Below are 17,488 nucleotides of genomic sequence, written 5' to 3'. Positions count from 1 at the left end.
CAACAGATGGGAAGGTGTAAGGTAAAAAAAAAGAGAGAGAGATAGCAAGAGATAAGGATAGGTAAATATGTTATTTATGAAGAATTATGCTTTCATTCTAATTAAATTAAATATAAAAAAATTTATTGCATGTGGATCTAATACACAAACACAAGGTGACATAAACAAAAATAAAATGCACATACTATAAAGATTTGTCATGCTTAGCATTGGAATTATGGGAGATATGATGCAAATATAAAATGATTTATTTATTTGTTTAATAGGGACAATAAACATTAATGCACCTTATAATCAGTAAAAAAAAAAAATTAAAAGCATAAAGTACAAAATATTGTATAATATAAATATAAAAATAAATGTACAATATATAGACAATATTTATATAAAATGATACAAATTCTCAAAAACTATTTGACTATAAGGTGTGCATTATCGGTGTATGAAGCTGTCAACCAACTGACCACATACTGACAGAATCTGCTTGGCTGATTTATCAATCCATCACTCTGTCCATGCTTTCATATTTAATTTATTAATGTATGTGTGTAGGTGATTCTTTACATAAAAATTTGTGCACGCATCTGGGTGTTCTCACCTGTCAGCAACACTAGCAGGTTTGATTTTCTGGACTGTAATGACCTGTTTGTTCCTGTAGACGGATGTAGTGAGACTTAGTCCCAGTACTGAACCTGCGGAGCGGGCAATGTCCACCTGCAGCGGCCCAGACGACTTCTGGACGGAGTCTGCCATGAGGTCAAGCCGGAACCAGAGAGAGACAGAAAAGAGTAGGGGATATTACATTTTAATTCAGATATGTACAAAAATATCTGAAGGAAGCTTTCCAGGTGTAAAGACAGAGATCTCATTGGTGCTTTGTCTTTCCTATGGGAATCTAGAGGGCCACATGAGAATATCTGTGCATACAGGCAAACTCAAGCGCATGTCTCTGTGCACGTGTGCATCTGTGTGCATGCTCACCCATGACCATGATGTCGTACTCAATGAGGAAGAAAGTCTCCTGGCTGCTCTGCATGATCAGGGTCAGAGCATCAGCATGTTTCTGTCTGTTCACAGCAACACCGTTCACGCTCAACACACGGTCGCCCGCTCGCAGGGTTCCCTCTCTGACAGACGGAGAAACACGGAGAGACGTACGGAAACATACAAAGACAGCAGCAGAGATGAGAGGTAAATGCTAAAATAAAACAGTCCCATTTCAGGATTTCAGGATTTTTAATGATCAAAATGAATTTTCATAAGTAGGATATCACATTTACCGTGTTTATGACACCAAAAAGCCTCATTCATGCATGTTTCTTCATCAGACTAATGTGTGTACAGACGACTTACGCAGAAACAAAAATTCAACATTTTGCTGACAAGTGTTAAGTTTCACATAAACAATACGCATTGTGGAAGTGTAATTATTATGCTAATCTAATTCTAATTCTGTGTGTGTGTGTGTGTGTGTGTGTGTGCACTTCAGGCTGTGTTGTACCCTTCTCACTCATTCTAATGTCATCATCCTATGCTTCAGTTACCATGTGCCTACAGAACCAGCTTACAGGCTTCAACGATCCCACACACAACATACAGAATCTACACCAAATACATAACATCTCATACACAAAAACTCTATTAAGCCAGTGTATACACAAATAACCGACTGAATGCATGCATGCAGAACTGACACACACACAGAGGCAGAGAGCTTCATGATGATTCAGACATTCTGCTAATTAATAAACCGAGATGTCCTAAAGGACCTCATGTCTCACACACACCAATGATTTGAGTCATGGTGGTCTCACCTGTCCGCGGGTCCGCCGGGCCTGACGTAGGTCACTACTAGAGGTCGAGCCTTATGCCAGTCCTCATGAAAGCCCCCTGAAAGCATGTGAAACACACACCTGACATGTCAAGCCAATTGCCTTTAGTCATAAAATGCAGCTGAACACACACACACTCCTGCTGCCCTTCAAAGAAATATCACACAAATGCTTTAAAATAAATTTTTCCTTTTCCCTCAGTTTGTAAAAAAAAATTATGCACAGCGCTGAAGTAGTATTGAAAGGATTTCTAATTTTTTTGCCAAACCAGACCATTTTAAATCTAAAATACAGTATTTCCTGTAAGTATCCCCTGAGATTTTAAGTTAATATTGTAATAATACAAGGAAACATCTGCTGTTAGTTAAGGGTCACATGACATGCAGAAAATCATTTCTTTAGTAAGTTTCATGTTTTTATATGAAATTATTAATTTATATGAATTTGAGATTTTTATGATTAATTTAATTATTAGCACAACCCCCATGCAGTTCCCTCATGAACCATTTTGCAAAAAAATTGTTGTAATGAACCCGGAATATTCTTTATGATATAAGAAAATATATATATATATATATATATATAGAGAGAGATGTATTTCAAGACATCATTGATGTAGTTTTAAATTCATAAATTCATTCATTTAAAGTAAAAAAACACATGAAATATTAATGTAAAGACATTTGAGTGTGTCTGATGGTGGTTTGGTACCTCTCAGAACAAAGCCAAAGCTGTTTCCTTCTTTTTCCAAGCACACTTCGATAGTTTTAGAGATGATGCCGCAGGGATTGCTGGGAGCTAAACACACAGAGAACAGCTTGTGTTAATGTCACAGGAGAATGAGGTACAGCGCTACACATTGAAATATTTTTACTTTAACAAGACCATAAACACCAATGCCACGTATTAGTCACATAAGAACTCTGAAGAAAAGGCTTTTACATATTCAGTTCTTCTGAAGAACTATTGTACCATGATCAGAGGTACTTTGATATACACTAAAGAAAAATACTTTTTAACTGTCTTCAACATTTATATTAATAAAAAACTCTTCTTGATCAGAAAATCAGCATATTAGAATGATTTCTGAAGAATCACGTGAAACTGAAGACTGGAGTTATGGTGCAGAAAATTCAGCGTTGCATCAAAGCAATAAATTGCATTTTAACATATATTCAAATAGAAAACAGTTATTTTCAAATGTAATAACGTTTTGCAATATTACTGTTTTTACTGTATTTTTGATTAAATAAACACAGCTTTGGTGAGCATAAGAGACTTTCAAAAACATTTAAAAAACTTGCCGAGCCCAAACATTTACTCATCAAGAGTCTGGAGTGAATGTGAATGTATTTGTGTCCGTACCGAATGGCGGCAGCTCGTACTCCACCTCCAGCACCACACGCTCACCGATGTTCTTCAGCATGCTGATGATCTCCTCATGTCTTAGTTTGGACAGGTTTATGCCGTTCACTGACTTTATGTAGTCCCCAACATTGAGTTGGTCACTCCTGCCACACAGATGCATATGGAAAACTTAACAGTGAAGTGATACATTTTGGAAACATGTTTCTGTTTAATATGTTTGGGTAAAAGTGTACAGAAACAGTACTGTACAGTAGAGCATGGCACTAGAAATGCCAAGGTTCAGTTAACAGGGAATGCAAGAACTGCATAAGTAAAAAAAATAAAAATTGCTAAAGAAGTTGCTTTGAATAGAAGTGTTCGCTAAATGTATAACTGAAAAAGTAGATTCATACAGGCAGATATTTATCCTTCACAAATACATGAAAAAGGCAACATTTATAGTAGTATGTAACTTACTTTTTGTCTCTAATTCTATTTCAAAACAATTACGTTTCATCAATGTATCAGTTTCCACAAAAATATTAAGCGATACAACTGTTTTCAACATTGATAATAATCAGAAATGTTTCCTGAGCATCAATTCAGCATATTAGAATTATTTCAGGATTATGAAATGATGCTGACAATTCAGCTTTACATCACAGAAATAAATGACATTTTAACATATATTAAAATAGAAAACGGTTATTTAAAGTTGTTACAACATTTACTGTTTTTACTCTATTTTTGCTCAAATAAATGAATAAATCTTTCAGAAACCAACCACATACGGAAGGGTAGTGTATGAAAATCTATTATTGGCATTGACTTCACAATAAATGATTCTTATAGGCCGTAACTCTGTTATTCACAGATCTAAATCCAAAGCACAAGATTAATTCCATGTAACATGGCTGCACTGATATGAAGACTGCACAGTCATCAACAAACTGCATCTGCTGCAGAAAGGTGTGTTGTGCAGCAGGTATGTGCGCTGTGTGAGTCTATACATATGTGATGTTAGCAGAGCTGACTCCTCGTGTACTGCTGTAGAAGCTAATTTAAGCCGCTGTTGTCATCCAGCGCTGGGATTTTGCCTGTAAGCATCGCATTAACTTAGACAAAAGCACACGCTCGCAACCGACACAATGACGACACACAAAAGTAGTTCATTTACACATGAGGCACACAACCGAAGGCAAAACGAAACAACAAAAACATTTTGATCATTTTGTGATTCTGCATAATTATGCCTAGAGTTAAACAGCATTAACACACATAATAATTACACACTCACACATCTGCGCTAGAGCTTCAGAAACTGATCAAACCATTAGCTGTAAACTACACGAGTTTAAATCACCTGGCTGCAAAACAAATGTTTGCAACTCTGCGTTCAGCAACATGCACATCAGTCCTGCGGCTGTCTACAGGTCAGCGCAACCATTCAACTAAAATCTTCCTTGTGTGTGCGACAGAGAGCGAGCGGTCACATTAGGCCTGCATCAGTCTGTCATAGTAGAGGCTGATGTGATGGAGCAGCCCACATCCTGAGGTCTCACACACACATGTTTGTTTAGTGAAAAGTGGGGACATCCCATAGGAGTAATGGTTTTTATACTGTAGAAACTGTATATTCTATCACCCTTCACCAACCCTACCCCTAACCCTCACAGGAAACTTTCTGCATTTTTACTTTCTAAAACAACTCATTCTGTATGATTTATTTTGAATAATGGGGACATGGGTTATGTCCTCATAAGTCACCCTCTCCTTGTAATACCTGTGTCATACCCATGTCATTATACAGAGTTGTGTCCTGATATGACACAAAAACAAGAGCACACACACACACACACACACACACACAGGAGCAGCCCAGATCCTGAGGACACACACACACACACACACACACACACAGGAGCAGCCCAGATCCTCAGGTTAAAGAGCTGTGTGAGTAAACATGGTGTACCACACACACACTACACCAGTGCTATTTTAGCACTGCAATACTATTACAATTTTTATGATTATTTTGTTTTTTATAAATATTTAGATTTTTTAATAAATTTAACTTTTTGTAATTATGTTGCATTTTTGTCATTTTTATTATTTCTGGAAAATAACTTGTTAATAACTTAAAATAGTATCATTAAGATAATAGTTTTGATCCACATTTTGTATTAGGTTTTATTTGGACCATTTTAATTTTACTTTAAGTTTTAGTAATTTGATTGCATTTATGTCATTTTATTACCATATTTTCCAGAACATAAGTCACACAGACTACACCAATGTTATTTTACTATCATTGGCATACTATTATAGGTTTGATGAATATTTTTAGTTTTATATTTTTAGATTTAGTTTCTGTAATTTTGTTGCATTTTTTTTTTTACCTTAAATTTTCTGCTTCTCAAGATAATCCTTCAGGGAAAAAAACTCAATAACCTCTCAGAGATCTCTCTCAACAATCTCTCAAACTGTGTTCAGATTTGCCAAGATACCAAAGTCTTCTCTATACTAGTTTTAGTTTTTAGTTTATTTATAAAGCACCAATTAAAACAGCAAAAACTGACCAAAGTGTTGTACACTACAAGATATTACATAAAATCCAAACATAACACAAAAATACAAAACAAAACATCTAAGATTAACATATTAGATTAATTAAAAGCCATTCAGTTTATTTTAGAAGAAACAAGACAAAGCTGCTACCCCACTGAAGCGTAACTGAGAACCCCATGAAGTCTTCTGTGCTGTGAAAGAGCCACTTTTGAGCAATGAAATGTTCTACTGGGAGTTAAGTGACTGATCAGCATGCATTTGTGTGTGTCACATCTGTTTCTCACCGGATCGCGAGACCTCCTGGTCTTAGGTTCGACACTCTTGGCTTGCCGTCCTTGTCACAACCTCCGGAGATCGTGAGGCCGAGACTGGTGCCCTCTTTTTTAATCAGTTCCACTGTCGTCACACCTCTCTGCTCATCTGTGCATACACAAACACACACAATAACCACACAGCCTTCACAGCAGGTAACTCACCCGTGGGTCCCCGGGGAGCTGGTGTAGCCGTGCATTGTGACATGAAAGTCAGATTCATTTAACCATTTCATGAAGGGCAGATGGTAGTATTGCAGTCTGGCAGAATAACTGGCTGTGTGTAATAAATATAATTACACATTAAGGAAGCAAACCATGTCCAAAGAATCGTAAAAAATAATCATAATAATTCATTAATAATAAATAAATGACTTATTACTGATGTGTTTTGATGTTGTTGTTTTTATTATATAAATAAAAAGAACAAAGCAGGTAAATTTGACTAAACTTTTCACATAAGACACTGAAAAGTGACCTAAAAGAGCTTCAGTTAAATTAATTTAATTTAAAAGTTTGGGGTCAAATATTTGTAAATGTAGTCTCTTCTGCTCACCAAGGCTGCATTTATATGATCAAAAATATAGTAAGAATATAAATATTGTGAAATATTATTACAATTAAAAATAATTTGTATTTTGAACTGTAATTTATTCCTGTGATGCAAAGATGCATTTTCAGCATCATTAATCCATTAATCCAGTCTTCAGTGTGACATGATCTTCAGAAATCATTCTAATATACTGATTTGCTGCTCAAAAAATGTTTCTTAATATTATCAATGTTTTTACATTACACTGTAAAAATTTAGAACAGGCTATTTGCTTAACAAATTATGGTAACAATATTACACATAATATTTTTGAGTAGTTTCTCCAGGCTTGATTTTTTTAATGGAATCTACCTGAATAAATCATGTGAAATCTCCTAAATTAATTAATCTATGACACAATGAATTTAATATAATTAGTGAAATATGATCATTTATTTTGAGTTGGTTCTCAAAAGTCTGTGATTTTGTATTTGACCAAGATTTTTTGTACATTTTGGACATCTTTTTTATCATTTTTCATATAATTATTTTGTAACAATGTAAAGGTCTTTACTGTCACTTTTGATAAATTGAACATCCTTTCTGAATAAAATTATTAATGTCTTTACATAATTTAAGAAAAATAGAAATACAAAAATATTTAGCATTCCAAAATTCACACTCTTGACATTTCTGAGCACCCCATTAAAGAGAAGATATTTTGTATGTAGAATCGAATTACTCTAATATTTATGACAGAATAAAAATAAACTGCTCAAAATTTTATGAAAAACTATGTTTTTAATGCGAAGAAATAGTGTAATGGTTACTAAGTTCAATGGTTTAAAATGATTTACTATTTACATAAATGTAAAATCTCTCTCTTTGATTCATTATGCATTATTTGTTCAATTGTATTTTTATTATAAAACAAAACATACTTTTTTTATTTAGATTTTTTGTCACAAACAACAAATATTCAATTAAAGAAAACAGAATTACAAATACTTTGTATTCTATAAATTTCTACTCATAACGGTTATGAGGACACCATTAAGGAGAATATTCTACTCAGTTTGACCAAACAAAGATAAACTATGTGAAGCTCTTCTGATGCAGCCACTGCAATCCAAAGTGTGTGCTCATCTCTGCTGTTAAATCTCTACAGCTTCTGATAGTGAGTGTCAGTCTGGTAAATCAGTAGAGACTAATTAACTGACCTGATTCTTCACAAGCCCAACGGATAAAAAGAAAAGAACAGAGAGAACGACTGAGGGTTTACAGCAGCGGTCCAAAGAAATCAAATATCAGCATTATCACAGACTCTCTCACAGAGCTCCTTAATAAAGAGACTCGATCTAGAGCAAAACATGTCTGATACAGCATAGTGGTGTCATGTGAAGCATTAAAGGAACAGTTCATCCAAATATATATATATATATATATATATATATATATATATATATATATATATATAATGTTTTTTTTTTTCAGGATGTAGATGAGTTTGATGAGTTTGTTTCTCAGATTTGCTGAAATGTAGCATTCTATCACTTGCTCACCATCGGATGCTCTGCAGTGAATGGGTGCCATCAGAATGAGAGTCCACACTGCTAATAAAAACTTCACAATAATCCACACCACTCTGCATAGGATCCATTCGTGAGCAAAAAACTTAATGCTCAATTTCTCCAAATCTGTTTCTATGATGAAACAAGTTCATCTACATCTTGAATGGCATGAAGGAGTGGAAATGTTCGGCAAATGTTCATTTTTGGGAGAACTGTTTCTTGAACAGCAGTTATCGGCAGGTTTCAGTTCTTCTGGTTCACATGCCAACTTACCAGCAATGCTACTCCTCTTGTTGAGCCCACTGCTGTCACTTGCAGTATCTTTGTTTCCCTTTCTATATGGGACATCATCTGAAACATGAAATGATCAAATACATTATGATATTGAGTTACAAAGGCAGTTTACTGAATAATTAGGCTTGGATTGTTTGCGTTTGACAGCATTTAGAATTATAAATATATAAATAAATAAATAAATAAATATATAAATAAATAAATAAATAAATAACAACATATAATTCAAGTATGCAACACACACTTTTTATGATCCAACATTGAAAAAATACTTAGGCTTAGATTTAAGAAATGTATTTGAATTTTACATCAACACTGTTATCCATTTGGATTACACAATTTTAACAAAAGCAAATGTAATGTGATGCATATTTGTCAGTCATACAGAAATGAAACAGGTACGATTTCTGTGATAGTGCTAACAAACTAATTATGTTTTAAATACATACCAGGTTCATATATTTATCATCAATAAATCCTTTTTTCTTCAATCTCACACATTTTAACTAACTGAATATTACTTGTTCCACAGCTAACCATATTTTCCCCAGGTTCATATATTTTAACTGAATACATTTAATTGTTTTAAAAATGAACAGATTTATGCTAAATCTCAGCTATTCGAATTTAATGCATTATGAAAATATTATTTAAATAAAGTCAATGCATAAAATGTAAATACATTTTGAGTGCATAATCTTACCCGTTTCATTTATGTATGACTGACAAATGTGCATCAAATTACGTTTATTAGTGTGTGTAAAAACTGTGAAATCCAAATGAATGAACATTTTTTAAGCAATTTAAAAATTATGTAACAGGAATTGATTCACTCCAAAAACCAAAAAAAAAAAAAAAAATGAGGACTTAATGTAAGTCCTCGCCAGTGTTATTGTTAAATATTCAACTTTATTTGGAAAGATACATTATGGAAGTACAGGCTGCTAATACGGTTTCTCTTTAAGCAGCTTTGGAGCAACCTAAAATGATGTTGAGAGCTCAAGGCTTTTCACTTGGTGGTTTTAAATTAACATCCTTTCAGTTTCCAGTCCAGCTAAAAGTACACAATCAGTAACCAGTAAAGTACACAATCTGATAATATATGTGTCTGATAATATATGTCTCAACTGTTCTCTTCATTGTTTGTTAACCCTATAGAAATTATAAATCTTTGACTATTCACTACTGTTCAAAAGTTTGGGATTTTACTTTTTAATGTTTTGAAAGAAGTTTGCATCTATTTGATTGAATATATGTAAACACAGTAATATTGTGAAATATTATTACAATTTAAAATGACTATTTTCTCTGTGCATATATTGTAATATGACATTTATTCCCTGTGATGAAAAGCTGAATTTTCATCATCATTACTCCTGTCTTCAGTGTCACATGATCCTTCAGAAATCATTCCAATATACTGATTTGCTGTTCAAGAAACATTTATTATTATTATCAATGTTTAAAACAGTTGTGCATGATGTGTTAATTTTCAGGATTTTCTGATGAATAGAAAGTTCACTAGAACAGCTTTTTTTTAAAAAAGAAATATTTTGTAACATTATAAAATGTATTTACTGACAGTCACCCTTGTTGAATAAAAATGTATTTTTTATTTTACATAAAATATTACTGACCTCAAGCTGAAAATAATAAGAACTTGATGTAGAGGCAATTTGTGTGTTTCTCAACAAAGGTCAACCATCCCAAAGTGTTAGTCCCTCCAACAACCCATAAATCTCCTTTTGGTCAAAAGACTGAACAAATAAACCAACTTCACCCAAACTGTTTCTTTAATAGGTCAAAACATCACACTACTGCTTTAACACTCAACAAACAGCCCATCTATGAGTATTCAGTAATTGTTACATAATTATTATGTAACTCTCACACACAGCAGCTTCTCTGAAAGTCACAAGAGAGTAAAACTGTCACTATAGGTCATGATAACTCCTTTTCCAAGTCTATTAAAACTCTGAAACTAATTTGTAGCACAGCACTCCGACAGCTCTAGTTGTGTTGACACAAATCCTGATGTAGGTTAAACGGATGATGTTCTAACAATGCAAATGGAAGCTCAGGGCCTATTTTCAGACCTGGGCTTTTATTTATAGAGGCCACAGTGGCTCCAGTTGTCATGCCTCGCTCACCTCTCAACTGGCTTTTCCATTTACCATCAGGACTGGAGCTAAAAAACACATGGCCCATGACAAAATGTTCTTTCCCCTGGCCCAATAGGTAGACAGTTTCATAGACGAACAGAGTGGACCCTATTAGTCACAGGGCCCGGGTCGACACATTAGAAATTAATACATTTAATTAATACTTTTTTACACCAAGGACACATTATATCAACCCAAAGTGACAGTAAAGATGTTTAAAATGCTACAAAATATTTATATTTCAAATAAATGCTGATCATTTGAACTTTCTAATATCAAAGAATCTTGAAAAAAGTGAAAAAGTTTCCCCAGAAATATGAAGCAGCACAAATGTTTTCAACATGGATAATAAGAAGAAATGTTTCCAGAGCAGAATGATTTCTGAAGGATCATGTGACACTGAAGAGTAATGATGATTAAAAAAATCTGCTTTGATCACAGGAATGAATTACATTTCTGTACTTATTTAAAATTTACACATCTGTTATTTTAAATTGTAATAATATTTCATAATATAAATATTTTTTCTGTATTTTTGATCGGTAAAATCCATCATTGGTGAGCAGAAGAGACTATTTTAAAGACACTAAAAAATCTTGCCAACCCTAACATAATGCATATGACAGAAAAAGTGAAAAAGAAAGGACCGAATATGTAAAAATGATCAACATGACTCACCACTGTTGTTGCGACCCTCTTTCCTCAAACCACACAGCATCATGGGAATATCACAATTCCATTCTGCCTCACATCAGTTTAGGAACTAGCTAAATAGACCAAACCATTTGTTAAAGTACACATCTTAACCTTTCCAGTTAAGCTACATTATATGTGTAACCTCATGCAATCTCCACTAGATGAATCCATTCAGCGAGCTCGGCTGGGTTTATCTATAGCTGATCCTGTTGCACAGATGATGTTCAATCCATACTGGCAGACTTCACAAATCATATAGAATTCCAGGTTTTTACATTAATTCATGCAGATTAAATATAATGTCAGAGTGTGATGCATGAAGGAGCGACTGAAAAAGTGTTGCATAGCTGGAACTAGACAATTCCTGAGACATTCCAGTGCCACTCCAGTTTGATCTTTCCAAACAGCATAACGTGGTCTCCTCCGAACATGCAACTAGTCTTCAGTCAGTCATCCATAAAACACGTGTGATCCGCTCGCACAGATTCAGTCCTGAGTCGAAGCAGATGGTAGTTTATCCAGCGATGACAGTGCTGCAGTATGGGAATGTATCTTAACGCTCCAGTGCTTCACCGAGATCAGACCCGGACAGAAATCACACTCACTCCTTCTCTCCTCTCCTCCCTCCTTTCTGCAACTCCTCCCTCACTTCTTGAGCTTCTCGTCATTCACATGCACTCTTCCTTCCTGCACTGGCCTAATAATCATCTTCGTTCACACACACAGTCTTGCACTCTGTGCCTGAGAGTATCTTCCTACTGGCAAGCAAATGTAGATGTATATATTAAACACACACACACACACACACACACAGCCAAACCCCTCACTACTCTCTCAGCCCCCTCACACACGCACACTTCCTCCTCCCTGTCTGTCTCCCTCTCACATGCCCCGTTTCCCTTCATTTGGCAGCTGAGCATTTAGTGTGAAACAGCCTTTGCAAAATTGTACCATGGTTCATGTTTTTAAAGAATCCAGAAAAAAATCTCACTTTCCACAAAAACATTAAGCAGCATGATATTTTAACTGATTCTTTTTGATGACCAAATCAGCATGTTAGAATTATTTTGAAAGACTATGTGACAGTGAAGACTGGAATGATGCTGAATAAATAATAAATTCAGTTTTGCATCACAGAAATAAATTACATATTAAAGTATATTAAAATAGAAAACATTTATTTCAAATTGCAATAATATTTCCCAAATTTAACATTTTTACTGTCTTTTTAATCAAATAAACGCAGCTTTGGTAAGCAGAAGAGACATTTTACAGCCAAGTAATCATCTAGTGTGAAACAGCTCTGGTAAATGTAGTTTCATTACCATCAAATCACAGTCATCAGAAATAAAAACAAAATGATGCACCAGATTGTAATAGCATGGTACTGATCTATAATATATAATAAATAGAACATAGATGCATAGCATATGAAAATATGACTTATCTACTGTACTATATTATTTATAGCATTTCATCTAATAGTATAGTGACACCATGGTTCATTAATTTTAGTGCTATGATATAGATCAAAGTACTATCTGATACCATCACAACATCAAGGTATTTTTACTTTTTTTACTCCTTTGTACTTCCATGTTATTACCATGAAAAATGCTAGTACCATGGTTTACAAAAATAAAATATTTATTGTGAATATTATGACTTCCTGCGCAACTATCTGGAACGCTTGATTCTGATTGGACAAAGGTGGCATTCATGTTAAATAGTTTAATATAATGACTTATAATTGAATGTTGTCACATATGTGCTCTCTTTCTTATTACATAATAATAATAATAATAATTCATTACATTTATATAGCGCTTTTCTAGGCACTCAAAGCGCTTTACATTGTCGGGGGTATCTCCTCATCCACCACCAGTGTGCAGCATCCACCTGGATGATGCGACGGCAGCTATAGTGTGCCAGACCGCCCACCACACGCCAGCTTACTGGTGGAGAGGAGACAGAGTGATGAAGCCAATCAGCAGATATGGGGATTGTTAGGAGGCCATGATGGTCTGAGGCCAATGGGCGAATTTAGCCAGGATGCCGAGGTCACACCTCTACTCTTTTCGAAGAGATCCTGGGATTTTTAATGACCACAGAGAGTCAGGACCTCGGTTTAACGTCTCATGAAGGACGGTGTTTGTTGACAGTATAGTGTCCCCATCACTACACTGGGGCGCTAGGACCCACACAGACAACAGGGTGAGCGCCCCCTGCTGGCCTCACTAGCACCAATGATAAAATGTATATTTCATAAACATTTTCAGCTTTGCTACCACGAAATAAAGGATGAAAGATCCTGTTCCTCCTTGTCAGATTTTAATTAAGAGATAATGACAGAACATTATCCCTTACATAAAATCAAATATATGCATCTATTTCTCATGTTGTAATCTTGTTAAAACAGGCTTTTAATATTTAATGCACAGACTGAAAGCCATACACTTTATAGCATTTAAAGGGACAAACTAAGAGCAAGTCTGTGCAAATCTGCTCTCAGATTACATTTCAGGGGGTTGGTGGGGGATATTTTACCCACTACTAGAGTTTTGTCTTCACAGCCTTATGTGCCTGAGATGAACACCTGTCTAACCCATCAACACACAATGCACCACAAATTCTTCTTTAGTATACTGTAACAGCCCCAACAAGGCCCCTCCCCAGCAACAGATGACACACAACTCATAATTTACAGTCAATACACCACACTGACAGTTTAATAGCTGCGAAGATGCATTTTCAGCACCATTACTCCAGTCTTTAGTGTCACATGATACTTCAGAAATCCTTTTAATGTGATAATATAATAATTGTTTTGCTAAGAAATAGGCTGAAATATTACTAAAATATTCAAAGAGAAAACTGACCTTTTAAATTATAATAATATTTCACCATAATACTGTTTTTACTGTATTTTGCAGTATAAATGTACTGTATACTTGGTGAGCATAAGAGACTAAAGACATTTCAAATATTAAGATTTTGACTGGTAGTTTAAATTTCAGTTTATAAGCACATATCATGATAGTACTAAATCTAACCAGCGTGAATTTATTTTTAAGAAATATATCACTTTTTTTAAGTGTTAAATTATTCATAAAAATTCTAATTAACTGATAATATGTAATTTAATGCGGTGAAATTAATAAATACTGAGTGGGTTCACTGTTAAGGACCACAGATTATTTGAAGTCATTTGAAACTATACAGCCCCCATGTGGCTGAACACTTGTTTTTCAGGTCACTTTAGCTGACATCTCTTAGGACATAGGACAACAGATCTTGCATTCATTTCTCAGACACTCAGTCAAGAAAAAAATAAAAAAAAAATATTACACACATACCTTCAGCATGACTGTTCATGAGGTACACCAAACATCACCACACACTCACACCTTATGCACATTCTCTTATACTGTATCTTACCTTTAACCCTTCCTCTGATAACTCCAATCCGACATCGTAAAGAAAACGAGAACATCTTCCTCTTCCCTTTGACTCCTCCAACCAGTTCTTTCTTCATGGTCACCCATGCAGGGACCCCGTCTGGGAGTACTTTAGGATTTAAAGAACAACTAACTTGCCACATGGCTCCTCTTTCCTTCTCCTCTGGCCCGTACCACACGGATATTTAGCTTAGTCTTGCTTCGGGTGTCTTTCTTTCTTATCTTCCTCCTCTACCCTTTCTCTTCATCCTAGAAGAGCTCTTTGTTCATTCTCTGAGGGAAATCCTGTCTTCTCACTCAGATATGAAGGTTTTGAAGAAACACAGCTGATGTCGTTTCATCCTCCTCAATGTAATGTAATGAAAATCTGGGTATGACTTACTAATAAATCCAGTTAAATACAGTGGGAAGAGCTGATAACACGATGGGGTGCAAGTGTGTGCATTGGCTGCTCACAGATGAGACAGATGGACTGAAGCGGCCTGCTACTGAGATATAAGACTGCCAGAACCACAGGAGAGACACCACACTAACAATAAAGTACCAAAACTATGACAGAACCATATTTTCATGTGGATGTCTAAATACCATAGTTCTGTATGTATGTTAATCAAACAATGGAGAAGAGACTATAGGAGCTAGTTGTCACAATTAGCCAAATGATGATAAACATGTTCACAATGTCGTGAAAAATAATCAAAAGAATGCAAAAACTTTTCTTTTCAAGGATATATAAACATGTGAAATCCTGAATACTGAAAATGTCTCATAAGCATAGTTTGCAGTAGCTTCTCTGTGAAACACAAATACAAGGTTTTCCTCATATAAATATATCAGCATGTCCCGCTAGCAACTCTGTATGAAACCCACACTAAACTGAAATTTCAATTTGCTCTTGTGCAAGGCGCTCATAATACAATGTATTTTTATATACAATGCAGGCCTGTGTAGACTGAGCAATGGCCTATTGTTGACCTCCCCACTTAGGCTACGTATGAGGGGAGTCATTTACGAAATAACAATCACATGATGATTACTGTCCATAGGCGGATATCCCGGGGTGGGGGCAGGAATATTTTGAGTCTCGCCCCCCCTTTCCTCACAGTGCTTTGGTCTATTGACTTATCCGTTGGATTAAGTGATTATTTTCTCTGTAATACACACTACACAATTGTATTTTTCAAGGAGTCTCGCTATGTTAGCAATAATATAGTTACATGCTTGATGGCAAGGGTTGCCAGGTTTCACAACAAAATCTGCCCAATTGCTACTCAAAACTAGCCCAAACTATCTGTGTTTCAAGGGGGACCCTTGAGTATTGCAGAAAAAAATGTAATATCAGAAACAGTACTAGTATAGTTAGATCCCAGATATGTTAGCCTATGTATTTTTAAGCTATGATTCTTCCACGATTCTGAAAGCAAACATGTACAAAATACGTAAATATGTAATTTACTTGCGTTTCTGACTAAATGTTGTATTACCCAGAAAGCAATTTTGCGTTTAAAATACCATCAGCCCAGACATCTAGGCAAAAACCAGGCTAACTTTAGGCTGTCAGTGAAAATTTTATAGATGTCTACTCATAGCCCAAGCATAGTCATCAAATAGACAGCTAATAAATGCCTACATAAATACATCTAATAGACAACAAAATGGCAATCCATCTAAACAAATTACATATACAGATTTTATATAAAAAAAATAATAATTAAAAACATGGACAGATTAAAACAATACAAAATGTTAAAAAATAAATAAAATTCAAAAACAATACAAAATTAAAAAAAAAAAAAATTCTATAAATACCGTACACTTAAATATAAATATTACAATAAAAAATCTGGAATTGAACAGCTTAAGCTGATAAAAACCTAAAAATGAAAAAAATATATCTTACATAATTGTAAGATATAAAAAAAACTATGTTATCATACTTAACATTAAAACATTCAGGATAAACCACAACATAAATAAAATAAAAGATGAACCCTTTTGTTGAACCCTTTTGTTGATTTACTTATTTTAACAAATGAAACAACCAACAGTGAACTTTCTGTATAACTATTGTTCAGTCATAAATTCAATATAATAATTAAAATAAATGATGGATTTAGGATGAAAGATGAGAGATCTAGGAGTTTTTTTTTGTTTGTTTTTTGTTTTTACCATTGCAGCCCAGGTTTTTTTTTAATTTACAACTGCTTTTCCAGATGTTTAAACTTCCTCAGTTTCTCCTATTCTACTGATTGTGTTAACTGTATTAACTTATATTCACTGTGTTCGCTATCAACTATGAACTACACTAAAATGTCACAGTTCGTAAACATGATAACAAATAATATAGATAAATAATGAACACATGTAAAAAAAAACACAGAAATCTACAAGACTAAGTCGGAATTTCCCCGCACCCCCAATGTACTTAAAAAAAAAAAAAACGAGCTTTCCTCCTCTCTGTATAAAAAATACAATGATCTCAATCCTCTGGCATATTAGAGACAAGTCCGAAGGGACCGTCTGCAAAGTTCATAACTATAATGTTACTAATAAAATAGTCAATAACTTCACAGTAACACACTGTAGTGTCACCAAATTCAGTTTACACATCACTGCTCTCCTGCTGGTTATTCTACAGGTTCTTTCGAAAGTAGTTGCTTTTGCACATTTTCTATGATTTTTTTATTATGAAAATTAGTTAATAGATTTACTGTAAC

The 17,488-nt window shown here is 34.5% G+C and overlaps 1 protein-coding gene across 8 annotated transcripts in view; it reads right to left on the bottom strand.

Moving 5' to 3' along the window:
• Positions 1 to 17,488, bottom strand: part of LOC113081344 (glutamate receptor-interacting protein 2-like) — a 33,427-nt gene that overhangs the window by 14,807 nt on the left and 1,132 nt on the right. For 4 of the 8 annotated variants that reach the window (XM_026253433.1, XM_026253441.1, XM_026253440.1 and 1 more), the window contains exons 1-8: positions 14,752 to 16,380; positions 8,435 to 8,512; positions 6,032 to 6,167; positions 3,198 to 3,343; positions 2,544 to 2,630; positions 1,815 to 1,890; positions 982 to 1,127; positions 599 to 746 (exon numbers count right to left, since the gene is read on the bottom strand). In XM_026253433.1, the coding sequence (XP_026109218.1) occupies positions 599 to 746; positions 982 to 1,127; positions 1,815 to 1,890; positions 2,544 to 2,630; positions 3,198 to 3,343; positions 6,032 to 6,167; positions 8,435 to 8,512; positions 14,752 to 14,914 (980 nt within the window). In that variant the 5' untranslated portion in view covers positions 14,915 to 16,380. Of the gene's footprint in view, positions 1 to 598; positions 747 to 981; positions 1,128 to 1,814; positions 1,891 to 2,543; positions 2,631 to 3,197; positions 3,344 to 6,031; positions 6,168 to 8,434; positions 8,513 to 11,295; positions 12,227 to 14,751; positions 16,382 to 17,488 lie in introns of those variants that run through there. The other 4 variants (XM_026253437.1, XM_026253434.1, XM_026253435.1 and 1 more) reach the window with 4 other exon arrangements.

The sequence above is a fragment of the Carassius auratus genome, unplaced genomic scaffold (genome assembly GCF_003368295.1).
Source record: "Carassius auratus strain Wakin unplaced genomic scaffold, ASM336829v1 scaf_tig00033856, whole genome shotgun sequence".
Taxonomy (NCBI): domain Eukaryota; kingdom Metazoa; phylum Chordata; class Actinopteri; order Cypriniformes; family Cyprinidae; genus Carassius; species Carassius auratus.
This window is presented reverse-complemented; position numbering and strand designations above follow the sequence as displayed.